This window comes from Alosa pseudoharengus, unplaced genomic scaffold, assembly GCF_046254945.1.
Source record: "Alosa pseudoharengus isolate Yale_2024_CS ecotype anadromous, Long Island Sound unplaced genomic scaffold, YU_APseudo_1.1 YU_APseudo_1.1_scf_2, whole genome shotgun sequence".
In the NCBI taxonomy this organism is placed as follows: Eukaryota; Metazoa; Chordata; class Actinopteri; order Clupeiformes; family Clupeidae; genus Alosa; species Alosa pseudoharengus.
Window position 1 is genome coordinate 37,143,259 of NW_027468663.1, and position 12,145 is coordinate 37,155,403.

At 41.6% G+C, this 12,145-nt stretch overlaps 2 protein-coding genes across 3 annotated transcripts; one reads left to right on the forward strand and one right to left on the reverse strand.

The window, feature by feature from the left end:
- Positions 1-789: 789 nt before the first annotated feature.
- Positions 790-1,760, reverse strand: LOC143133491 (complement C1q-like protein 2). Its single transcript, XM_076293253.1, has 3 exons — positions 1,451-1,760; positions 1,172-1,294; positions 790-1,070 (listed from the first exon to the last, which is right to left on the reverse strand). The coding sequence occupies exons 1-3, from the start codon at positions 1,758-1,760 to the stop codon at positions 790-792; spliced, it is 714 nt and encodes a 237-aa protein (XP_076149368.1).
- Positions 1,761-8,946: 7,186 nt separating this feature from the next.
- On the forward strand, positions 8,947-12,087 carry LOC143134472 (uncharacterized). 2 transcript variants are annotated; one of them, XM_076294880.1, is made up of 2 exons: positions 8,947-9,368; positions 9,727-12,087. In XM_076294880.1, the coding sequence occupies exons 1-2, from the start codon at positions 9,095-9,097 to the stop codon at positions 10,872-10,874; spliced, it is 1,422 nt and encodes a 473-aa protein (XP_076150995.1). In that variant the 5' UTR covers positions 8,947-9,094; the 3' UTR covers positions 10,875-12,087. The 2 variants fall into 2 exon arrangements, with proteins under 2 accessions (XP_076150995.1, XP_076150997.1); XM_076294882.1 differs by having other exon boundaries at positions 9,281-9,368; positions 9,701-12,087.
- The last annotated feature ends 58 nt before the right edge of the window (positions 12,088-12,145 follow it).

A 12,145-nucleotide genomic window follows, 5' to 3' on the forward strand; every position in this document is an offset into this window, starting at 1 on the left:
CCATACTGGTTCAGGGATCGAACCGGCAACCTTTTGGTTACAAGCCCGAATCGCTAACCAGTAGGCCACGGCTGCTCCTGCTCTCAGCTGAAGAGTCACACTCTTAGTGATAAAACTAAATATTAGGTATGGTACCCATTCTGTGTTCATATTCAACAGCTATGGCTATGACAAAAAAATAGAATGCAATTTACTGTAAGATGGTCATGTGACATCTGTTGATCATAGTCACATACTGTAGTCACTTCTGTGTTTACATTTTTATTTGATATTTTGGAGAATCTCAGATTCAATTCTAGTAATGTTATTGTCTTTACACTTTACAGGATTTTATAAACTCAAATTATATAAACATAAAATATATGTTTGTGATATAATAGCATAATCATATAACATTGAATAACATACACTCAATTGACAATTAGACTGATTAGGGAGGACTGCATATAACAACATAAAATATAAGCAATGCAAAAAAAACCCATTATTCAGAATTCAGTTCCCTCAGAAACATGAAAATACATTTATAAAAAAAATCTTAACAATTTTACAACTGAACGTATACATACTCATACTTTTATGTTAGGTCATAATTGTGAGTGAGGAAACCTTCAATAGCTCATATGTGCGTGTGTTTGTGTGTGTGTGTGTGTGTGTGTGTGTGTGTGTGTGTGTGTGTGTCCTATGAAAGTATTGACATTTCCATCTCATTGCTCTAAAACACATTTAGCAATGTAACCTGTGTTGTGTTGAGTGTGCTAGCTCCACTAGGACAGACAGAACATCATCTTACAGTGGAAACAGCAAATGGCCAATGAAAGTGCTGTGGTCATTTTCATTATCAAAAAGCCATGTGTTTGCCCTAAGCCGCATATACACGTGGTCGCCCGTCTCTAGCTGTAGGGTCATTCCATTTGTTGCAGTCTCTGGGCGGTTACCTGCAGCATGGTTGTACACCGTCACCATTTGCTGACCGTTCTTGAATAGTCTGAGTCCCATGGACCTGGATGAGCTATGGTGACCAGAGAAGCTGAAGTAGTAGACACCTCTCACTGGTGCAGTGAAGATACCTGGACCAACAGAACAGTGTAAGCCAAGATACAAAACATAACTCTATGATCAACCCCCCATTTAAACAAATTGATGCAGCTGCTAACACATGTACATGTACCTGTTGTTGGGTTGTACGCATTCCCAGCGTTGACAAACACATCCTTATAAACCAGAGTAATCTCAGTGTTATATGGACCCTGTTGTCCATAAGGACCCAGTGAGGCACCAAACGCTACTTGTTCTGGAATAAAAATGACATGGTTCACACACTATTGGCAGTTATTACAGTAGAGGTGTAGATAATGGATGTCATTGTTAGAAAACTCCCTTGTGTAGTTCCGCACTAGTTGCACTCTCCTCCTCATGCATCCTGCACTATGCACTGTTGCTGCTTTACCTTTCCTCTTTTGCTCTTGTAGTTGGCTCCGGAGGGTGGACACAGTCTCTCTCAGTTCACGGACTTCATCCCTCAGACCAATGAATAGTTGGCAGGAGTTGTCGCCATATCTCATGTTTCCCTCTACTGCTCCACCATCCTGCTGCAGGCTGCTGGACTCCTGCACATCTCCGCCCTCAGCCAGGCTCTGTGGAGGACGCTGGTAGTTATTGGACTCTGGGACATCATCTCCACCCTCAGCCAGGCTGTGTGCCCCACACAGAGAGCAGAGCAGCAGCAGCAGCAGCGCAGATAGAGAAATCTTCATCATCATGGACACCTGAGATGGGTTTGCTGGAGACCGTTGTCTGTGAGACGTTTTTATAATGTGCAGTTAATTATTAACTCTGTGCAAGTCATAGTCCACCATGAAATCAGCAATCTGCACGTGCATGTGTTTTGCTCATTATTGTTGTTGGGATTTTTTCCACAGAGATGCCTGGCGCTGTATAATTGAAATATAATATTTTTGTGTATGTAAACGTCATGATCTTGTCATGCTTTGTCTCAACTGAGTTGTCACATGACCCATGATTAGTCTAGGCCTACCTTTAAATAAGTAAATATTGAAATGCTAGTCCTAGGGATGGACTTGAGTTACAGAAACGTTTTGAATCTCCCACAAACAACTGCTGGTTACCAGGCAAACACTTTTAATAATTTTGTACTTGGTTTTACAGATTATGTGTTTTTTGTTTGTATAAAACTGTCTGTTTGTTTGTTTGTTTACTGTTTGTAGTTTTCACAGTGTTCCATCAATCAAAAGAAAATAAAACAAAATGACATCGGTATGAGACGTGGATTTTCTTATTGACCAGCGGGTATAGTGACAATGTCCCCTCAACTGTTCACAACCGCTAAATGTTCACACAACAAATCTGTTGACCATTCTACAAAAGCAGGCTTAATTAATCACCTTTGTAAATGCCACAAATAACTGTATGCTTGTGGAACTGAAATCGCAAGGTTATTTCATTAGTATTCATGTCATCAAAGAGGGTCAGCCTTCTAAAAAAACATCAGGTTGTGAACATTCCTGGTGGGGTTTTTTTCTGACTAGTGACTAAACTCCTTTCTCCTTGATACTTACTAATTCACAAAGTAACAAATAGCTTTTTTATCTTCATCATTACTGTTAAAGGCTATGTGAATACAGGGTGGTAACCATTTTCTTTTATGTTTTTTATCAGTAATTGTATATTGTGTCTATTCTGTAGCATTTCCAATAGATGCTCAGGTCATATTATTGTTTTCTGTAAATCCAACGTGACATCCAATATAAGGAACAAGGAAGTGTTGTGTTACACACGTGTATGTTCCTCATGCGTGCTTTCATTGTTTTATTACTAATAACACATTAACAAAGATGAATCAAACTAAAAAAAATCAGAGTGAATGGATCACATTGGTTTTGTTTTAGTACAGCGGCTAAGGCCAGATTTTTACCTGAATCGTTCAGTTTTTGCAGAAAGCACGAAACTTGGTACAGGTATAGTACTACCCCAAGTGATCAAAAATTGAAATGGACCCCAACACATAGCGCCCCCTAGTGGCCCCTATCTTGACTTCAAATATGGCCACCAAAATATGCCCTTTTTTCTACATTTATAATGCTATGCTGCTTTTAACACATAATATGACGTGTCTATAGCCATCTTTCAGCATTATGAAATACATAATGAGACAATCATGCATAATTAAAATGGCAGACATGTTGGATTTTAAGGAAGTAGCCATACATTCTGACACTGAGTCAAAAACTGGGGTGCGTTTAGGCTATGTGTGAAGTTTCGACTGTGTGACTAAACCCTGCACTTGCCTAGGCTCAATCCTTCTAATTGGCCCCCTAGAGGTTGGCATGCTAGCAAGGGGGCTAAAAACCCATGGATGCTAGCGTCTGTCAAGTCTCTTAAAGAAACATATGCTGCCTTTTGGGAAATTAGTTTTTTTGTCTTCTATCCTAGAGTTAGATAAATTAGTACATACACCCAGTCAAAGTTAGATAAATTAGTACATAACCAGTCCAACACATCCTACTGTCCTACAGCCTAATCCAATTGAGGTGGATGGGGCCAATTAGCATATGCTAAAGTGCTTATGCTCATAGTGATTGTTTGAAAATGCTCATAGTGATTGTTTGAAAAGATCCATTTTGTTTTATTGTAGTTTAACATTTTGCATCCCATAAAATTATTATGCCTGTCAATGAAGCTAATTTAAATATGTAATACCTTATGAGTTTAGCTCCCTCCTGACCCATTAGGGCTCATGCTAGTCAGTGAACCAGCACTTTTAGGACACTGGCTAGTGCGTTCAGCGCCCAATCCTTGGGTGTGCTTTGTGGTGGAAACACCAAAAGCTCAAGACAGGTAAAGTTGAGTATCGTCCGCATAGCAGTGATAATCAAATTCATGGGAGCGAATGGTCTCACCCAAGGAAGTGTGTAAATAGAGAAAAGTAGGGGCCCTAATACTGATCCCTGAGGCACACCTGTGATGAAGTCATGTGCCCTTTAGGGTAGGATTTAAACCAGTCAAGGACTTTCCTAGACATCCCAGTTCAGATAGTGTAGAAAGGAGAATGTCATGGTTAACAGTATCGAAGGCTGCAGATAAGTCTAGTAGAATGAACACTAATGACTTAGCAACTTAGATGAAGACTTAGCTACTCTCGATGCTTCAGTCACAGACATAAAAGCAGTTTCAGTAGAATGACTCTACAAAACAGACTGCATAGGGTCTAGCAGGTTGTTCTGATATAGTAAGTCCAAGACTTGCTTGAAGACCACTTTCTCCAAAAACTTTGACAAGAAAGGAAGAAGGGAGATAGGTCTGTAAAAACAGGAATGGTTTTAGAGGTGGTGGCAAATTATACAATTATTCATCTTTATCCTCCTTGACTGATTTTTCTCTAGTTTCACATTTGGCTAGGGTCAGCATAAGCCAGTACCTGGAGCCTACAAACGTTGTACAGGTAGTTCAACTCCTCCAGAATGGCACACTAATACGTTCCATTGCCAGAAGGATTGCTGTGTCTCCCAGCGCAGTCTCAAAAGCATGTAGGAGATTCCAGGAGACAGTTGCTCTAGGAGAGCTGGGCAGGATGGTAGAGGGTCCTTAACCCAGCAGCAGCACCAGTATCTGCTCCTTTGTGCAACAACAAACAGTAGGAGCCCTGTCAGAGCCCTACAAAATGACCTCCTCCAGGCCGCTGGTGTGAATGTCTCTGACCACAATGTCAGACTTCATGAAGGTGGCCTGAGGGCCCGATGGCCTCTGGAAGGACCTATGCTCACTGCCCAGCACCGTGCAGCTCAATTGGCATTTGCCATAGAATACAAAATTGGCAGGTTCGCCATTGACGCCCTGTGCTTTTCACAAAAAAGACCAGGTTCACCCTGAGCACACGTCTGAAAATGTCTTGGAGAATGTAATGCTGCCTGCAACATCATTCAGCATGACTGGTTTGGTGGTGGGCCAGTGACGGTCTGGGGAGGGATATCCTTGGAAGGACGCACACACCTCTACGGGCAAGACAACTGCACCCTCACTGCTCTTAGGCATCAGGATGAAAACTTCAGACCCATTGTCTGACCCTGTATTGGTGCAGTGGGCCTGTTCCTCCTGGTGCACAGCAATGGCTGGACACATGTAGTGAGAATGTGCAGGCAGTTCTTGGAGGATGAAGGCATTGATACCATTGACTGTCCCCCCACACTCCCCTGACTTAAATCCGATTAAACACATGCTGGGAGATTATATTTTGGTCCATCTAACAGGTTGCACCAACGACTCTCAGGGAGCTCAGTGATGGCCATGTCCACATCTGGGAGCAGATCCCCCAGGACATCATCTGCCGTTTCATTAGGAGCATGCCCCGATACCATCAAGCATGTCAGGGCCATATGAACTACTGAGTACCATCATGAGTTGCTGTGCTGATATTCAAGCAAAATGGACGAGCTTGCCGCGTCATTTTTTCCACTTAGATTTTCGGGGGTCTTTGAATTCAGTCCCAAATAACAAAGTGGCATCCTTTTGTTATATTACCCAGTCCATATCAGTTTGAATCCTACCTCACAGGATGTTCGTTTAACGAATCATGGCTTGGACAGCTGTCTGCACCTTAGGGGTCCCCCTGGGCTCAGCACTGGGCCCCCTTCTCTTTGCTATCCACACCACTTCTTTGGGACAGATTATCCATTCGCACAGCTTTTCATACCACTGCTATGCAGATGACACACAGCTTTATCTGTTCTTTCCACCCGATGACCCCTTGGTCCCCCCTGACCGTTGCGCTCTTCAGACAAACATTGTCTAGCTCTGCCACCGGTACGCTCAGGTCAATCCCAGCTTTTTTCATCTGTTGTTCCTCATTGGTAGAATGCGCTACTAGAGCAGGGACATCCCTCTCCATCTTCAAAAAACTCCTGAAGACCCAGCTCTTCAGAGAATATCTCCTCTCATAGCACTACTTACAACTAGCTAATTCTAGCACTTACCATCTGACTTGACTATATAAAAACAGCACTCACTGATGCACTTCTCCCTATTGTACTCTACCTTTTTAAATTGCCAGGTTGTAAGTCGCTTTGGCTAAAAATGTGTCAGCCAAATGTAATGTAATGTAGATATCCAGTGTGATGTTTTTCCCCATTGAGATCTGATGTGTTTTATTTTTTAAAGTGTATAATTTTTTGAGCAGTGTATAGTAAGAGTTAAGGTTTGCTCAGAAAGAGAATAATGTAGAATAAGAATTTATTGATGATGTAGGTAGTTACTTCAATTAACCAAAATATAGAATAATTGGCTTATTTTCTTACACATAGTGGCCATATTGGAATCTTACCAGATTATACTTGATGCCTTGTATATTATTAAGGTTGTCATGTGATAAAATGATTGTTCAAACTTTGAAATTGTTTTTGAATGATATTTCTATCATGCATAACAATAGAGATGGTCTATATTTTCACATTTGGTATCCACCATATTGGATTTCAAAATGGCCAACATCAAGTTTGTTTGGAAATCATGTCAATAGCTTCCTTGACCCTAAAAATTGAGTGTTAGAACTTAAAAGACTTTTTTTATCTTGTTTAATTTTGAAGTTGAATCAACAATTCTGTTAAGAATGGTAGCCATATTTGAATTCAAGATGGCGGCCACTAGGGGGCACTATGAGTTGGGGTCCATTTCAATTTTTGATCACTAGGGGTAGTAGTATAACTGTGCCAAGTTTCATGTTTTCTGCAAAAACTGAACGATTCCGGTGCTTAGCCGCTGTACTATAAACCCTTTTCTCCTTGATACTTCCTATAATAATTCACATGAAATGTAACAAATAGCTCTATTTTACATTTAATTCTTTTTTATTTTTATTTTTTGTCAGTCATTGTTGTAGGCTATATGAATTCAGGGTGTAACCATTTTCTTTTATGTTTTATCACATATTGTGTCCATTCATAGTAGATGCACACTTATGTCTTAGCATTGGGATAGATGCTCAAGTCATATTATTGTTTTAAAACCAACGTGATCCAATACAAGGAACCATGAAGTGTTTGTGTTACACACGTGTATATGTGCTTTCATTGTTTATAATAACACATTAACAAAGATGAATCAAACTAAAACTTACGTGACAACCAATACAAGGGAACAGGAAGGGTTTGTGTTTACACACCTGTTATGTTCCTCACGTGTGTTTTCATTGTTGTATTACTTAAATATCACATGAACATGGTCATCAAATTAAACCTATCAAAAAGTCCTGGTTGGTGACATACTCCTTTATTACACTTGAGCAAACATTATCATGTACTGCTGTCATATACTGCTCTTTGAAATACCTTACCTTCCGTCAGTCTTGTTGTCAGAGAGTATAGGACTAGCCTACACCAACAACTTAATGTAATTGTCAGTGCAGCAAACATTTTTCTTTTTCTGCATCTTCCTTCCTGAGGATGGTTGTAGTCTGAGGTTTAAGTAATTTCATATCATGGAGATATTGCTTATCGTCACCTTCCTAAAATAATGGCATAAGTAATTTTTTGACAATGTTGTGTGTGTGTGTGTGTGTGTTTGTGTAAGGTGACGTTATTACACATAGATAGTTTATGGCAACTGGATGTGAATATCTATTTTTTAACATCTGGGGCCTGCTGCTGGCTGGGCCGCATCTGGATCCCAGGCTGTGTCTTTGACACCCCTGTTATTTGTGGTATAGGCCTAGGCTACTGCCTGTCTGTTGAGCTACTTAATCACTGAGCACCAACTCTTCAAATTAAACAATGTATTCATCTGGCTATTGTTATTATATAGGCCTATAATGGCATAGGCCTACAGAAAAAAAACGTTTCCCACGTGTTCATTTTGCTCTAGGCCTACCGTAGGCCAAAATATCCAATATAGCCTAGTAGTTAGTTTAAAGTGTATATGTCAGGTTAAAAAAACATTTTTGACAAATGAAGGGACATGAAGCAAGATAGTAGGCTAGTGAGTAGCCTAGTGATTTTTCTTGAAAAATCCACTTTAAATGCAATAGGACCTAGAACAATATTTACAGTTATTTTTATAACTGAATTTATGAACATTCCAGACACAGTGATCACCTCATAAGAGGGAGTCCAGCAAAGTTGAGCATTGGGGAGAATGGGTTTTAACTGCATTTTCTTTTACACTGATAAGGCCAAAAATGTCCTCTATGACATACCAGTGGTTCATAAGCATGAGCCTGACTGGCAGGGACAAAGTAAAGATGAATAGGCCACAAAATTTAGGTAAATCATGGCCATCAGTGAGAAATTTCATATACAACAAGTTAGAATAAGCAAATGAATAGTCTGTCTATAGCTAACATTAGTTGATAAGCAGATGGATATATAAAGAGCAAATAGCCCATACACTGATGGTTTTATAGTCAGGTCTCTAAAGCAGGAAGCATATGCCCATGCATGGTTCGCTGAACACAGACTAATGAGTTGCTTACTGATTCTACTTAGTGTAGACTATATAATGGCCTATGTGATGGCAAGTGACACAACTGGCATTTTCAAGCATTGCTACTTACCCATATCCTCTTTATCACATTTTAAGATCAATAATGGTTGCCAGTAAAGAAAAACATGTATCAGGATATTTTTATGTCAGGCAGGTAGTAGACTCTAGCATGACATAGGCTACTGGAATGAAGTCATGTTTTTGGGCTCATCAGTGTAAAAAACCTACTGTATGATCCCTTATCCCATGTGTTTTAATTGACCAACTTTGCTGGACTCCCTATTATGAGGTCATCATTGTGTCTGGAATGTTTCCTGGAATGCTCATAAATTTAGTTTATTCCAAGCTACAGCTGCCTCATAAAAAAGCCCCTATCCAAACTGTAGGCCTACACCAGCCCAGTATGTGGCAGTATAGAAACTGATTTTAAGCGCTTAGGTTATGCAGATGCAGAAGAAATATTTGTCAAATAGGCCTACGCTTTGATTATTTACTGAATTTACTGACTGTAGCCACTTTTGTGGTGTGGGTTTTCTAAGGAGGACACTTTCTGATCTCTTACACACCAATTTTACTCTAAAGAAAAGATCTGTGGAAGGTTAAGATGCTAAACGCTGAGCTTCTTCAGGAGCAGGTCGCATCAGTGATGGCGATTCTGTCCAAAACAGCAGTCGCGGAGATCTGTAAAGTCATAGACAACGGGTTTGCTGAAGTGATGCTGGAGGTGGGTCTCATGAGACAAAGTGAATTAGAAAGCGTGCGAACCAAAGTCCGCAGTCTGACAGGCGAGTCGAGAGCCAAGACAGCATATTTGGAATGGAGCAACGTTAACGATACACCTCCTCGGCGGTCAGTCGCTGTTCAGGTCTCTGAACAAGGTGAGGACTTGGATAAAGAAGCGGTCTAACATTTTGAATTCTTGGGCATTGCAATAATCTTCTTTTTGATATGCTGTCTAAAGTTCACTGTTCATAGTTTGTGGAAGTCAAGTCTGCTTTGCGTCGGCGGTAGGCTACTCTAGGCTAGCTGTTTGTCCTGTCGGGACTTATTTTCCTAGGCTATACTGGCGGAATTGTCTTTAGATGTTTCGAAACTTCGGCTCTTTTTAGGCCCAATCAGGAAGAAGTTACAAAGGCTTCACAAAGTATTCGCCCATCCCCCAAACTAAAGTTTGCATGACTTTGATATACTGATTCACTTATATTACCAGATTCTACATGTTCTGTTCATCCACAGAGGCAGTAGAGTGCAGCACCTTGGTGGACTCGCAAGCACAAGAGGCTGTTATGCAGCTGATTATTAAAGTTGAAGGAGGGGATGAACATGGAACCCAGGAGACGTCCCAGGCCAACCCAGGCCAGTCAGATACCTCCACTGAACCACATCTGGGACCCGACTGGGCTGATCAGCTTAATGCCCCTGCAGCCAGGCACAGTAATGCTTTGCTTCCTGCAGCCGTAGGCCCAATCAAAAGAGAGGAGGACGGGCAGAGTGTGGAGTACGCCCATGGAGACTCTACTTCTCCTTTCACACATACACACTCTCAGGACTCTGGGCTCACACACACTCAGGAGCCTGTGGGATTTGGGGAGCTGGAGCTGAAGGATGAGCAGGAGGAGGAGGAAGATCAAAAACGTCATGCAGTCCCATCATGCCCTTCTCCAATCCCAGCATTCTCCTCTCCCCCTGATTTACTGCTGCCATTGTCCTCCAGCGCATCCACTGAAACTCCCTCTTCCTCTCTCACACTGGCCCCCTGTCTCTTTGTCGTCACAACAACTGAAGCCACGGCGACCGCCGAAACGCCAACACTGGCATCGGTGTCGCCACATCTCCTCCGCTGCTCGTCCTGCCCCAAGAGCTTCTGGCAGAAGGCAGCGCTGAAGCGTCACGAGATCTCCCATTCGGACGTCAGACAGTTTGGCTGCGACGTCTGCGGCAAGAGGTTCAAGATGCGTGCCAACCTGCAGCAGCACAAGGTCCTGCACAGCGGCCACAAACCCTTCGCCTGCTGCTACTGCGGGAAATGCTTCACCCACCCGTCCAACATGAAGACACACCAGCGCATCCACACAGGAGAGAGGCCCTACCAGTGCTCGGCGTGCGGGCAGACCTTCAACCAGCACACCAGCCTCACCCGGCACCAGAGGAGGCACCACGAGAGGCCTCACAACAGGAACACGGCCCAAGGACTCGACGACAGGCCCTTAGCCTGCTATCATTGCAACCAGCGCTTCACCAATGCGTCCAGCCTGAAAAAGCACCAGCGCGTCCACACAGGAGAGAGGCCCTACCAGTGCTCTGTGTGCGGCCGGACCTTCACCCAGCATGGCCACCTCACAAGGCACCAGAAGAGGCTACACAGCGGGAACACAGCCATCTGAGTGTTTACTGTATGTGTGTGTGTGTGTGTGTGTGTGTTTGTTTGTCCTTTTATTTTGTTTGGTTGCTCAGATTTACTGAGCACAGCTTGCGCACAAACAAACAAACAAATACACACATATCCTCAGGATGTTGACTGTTGACTGATATTTAGCAGACACTTGAAGCGGCACAGCAGGAATCAAACCTGGATTGACCGATTGTTAGTTGATAACGTTACCTCTGCTCCACCACACCCGCTACAAAACTTTCACTTGAAGTAGAATCAATGTAGCAATAAATATGTAATGTGAAGATAAGGCTTTTCAAACTCATTTTGGCAGAATGCAGATGCTAATATACACCTCTTTTTATTTCCTTTAAAGCACAAGTAAAACACTATGCCATATTTTTACTTTAAAATAAAGGCTTCAAACTCATTTTGATGGTACAATGACTTATAATATGGAGAAATAAATCTCTAACATTGCCAATTAATGCACACCTGGAATGCTTGATATCACATTATGTAACGTTGTTGATCGGGGAGGATCATGATCCATTTTGTCATTTTATGACAAACTGGGGACTAATATATAAATGGCATTCAATGTATTACATTCTTCCATGATGTTGATTTAAGAATGAACCATTTCCTGTTATTGGGATGACCTTTTGCAGATACAGGTACATTTCCTTTCATTCTACCCTAAATGCATAAGAAATGGATATTCACTCATGATAACAAAGAAATATCATTTCAACTTGGTGTAGATGTAAAATATGCAATTTTACATGACATTTTCAAAACAAAAGTAGGTCTCATCATATCTGAACAGATCTTTAGTAGCTGATATAGTCTTGCTGATTTATCTGCCAGAAATGTTCATATACGATGCAGATAATACATTTCTTATGCCTTAAAGATTTTTTTAAATTTCTTCTGCAGATGTCTATGTCACACTGATAATATTGTGCATGCTTAGCTAAAATGTAACTCCTTAAGGTAAAACATGATTATAAAACTAGAGCACAAGATGGTTACTAACAGCCTTGGTCCAGCCTGGTGGGCTGCTAGAACTAGCTTGACCAGAGTGGGAACATTTCTGAATGCTGGGTAGTGTGACATGTAATGATCCCTATTTTACACAAACATAATCTGAATCAAAACAACATAGACTGTCCTTTTCTCACATGCATCTAGTTCTTTGTTACAGATAGATGTTACCTTCCCATAAAGAATAAACCCTCTCACCCTCACTTAGCTCGTCTTTTTGAGGTTGTGAGTACAACA

Bases quoted from the DNA above. Each gene is read 5' to 3' on its own strand.
- LOC143133491 (XM_076293253.1), bottom strand. From the start codon at position 1,760: ATGATGAAGATTTCTCTATCTGCGCTGCTGCTGCTGCTGCTCTGCTCT. The intron at 1,295-1,450 runs GTAAAGCAGCAA...TTTTTATTCCAG, and splicing joins ACAAGAGCAAAAGAGGAAAG to AACAAGTAGCGTTTGGTGCC. The intron at 1,071-1,171 runs GTACATGTACAT...CTGTTGGTCCAG, and splicing joins TGCGTACAACCCAACAACAG to GTATCTTCACTGCACCAGTG.
- LOC143134472 (XM_076294880.1), top strand. From the start codon at position 9,095: ATGCTAAACGCTGAGCTTCTTCAGGAGCAGGTCGCATCAGTGATGGCG. The intron at 9,369-9,726 runs GTGAGGACTTGG...GTTCATCCACAG, and splicing joins TGTTCAGGTCTCTGAACAAG to AGGCAGTAGAGTGCAGCACC.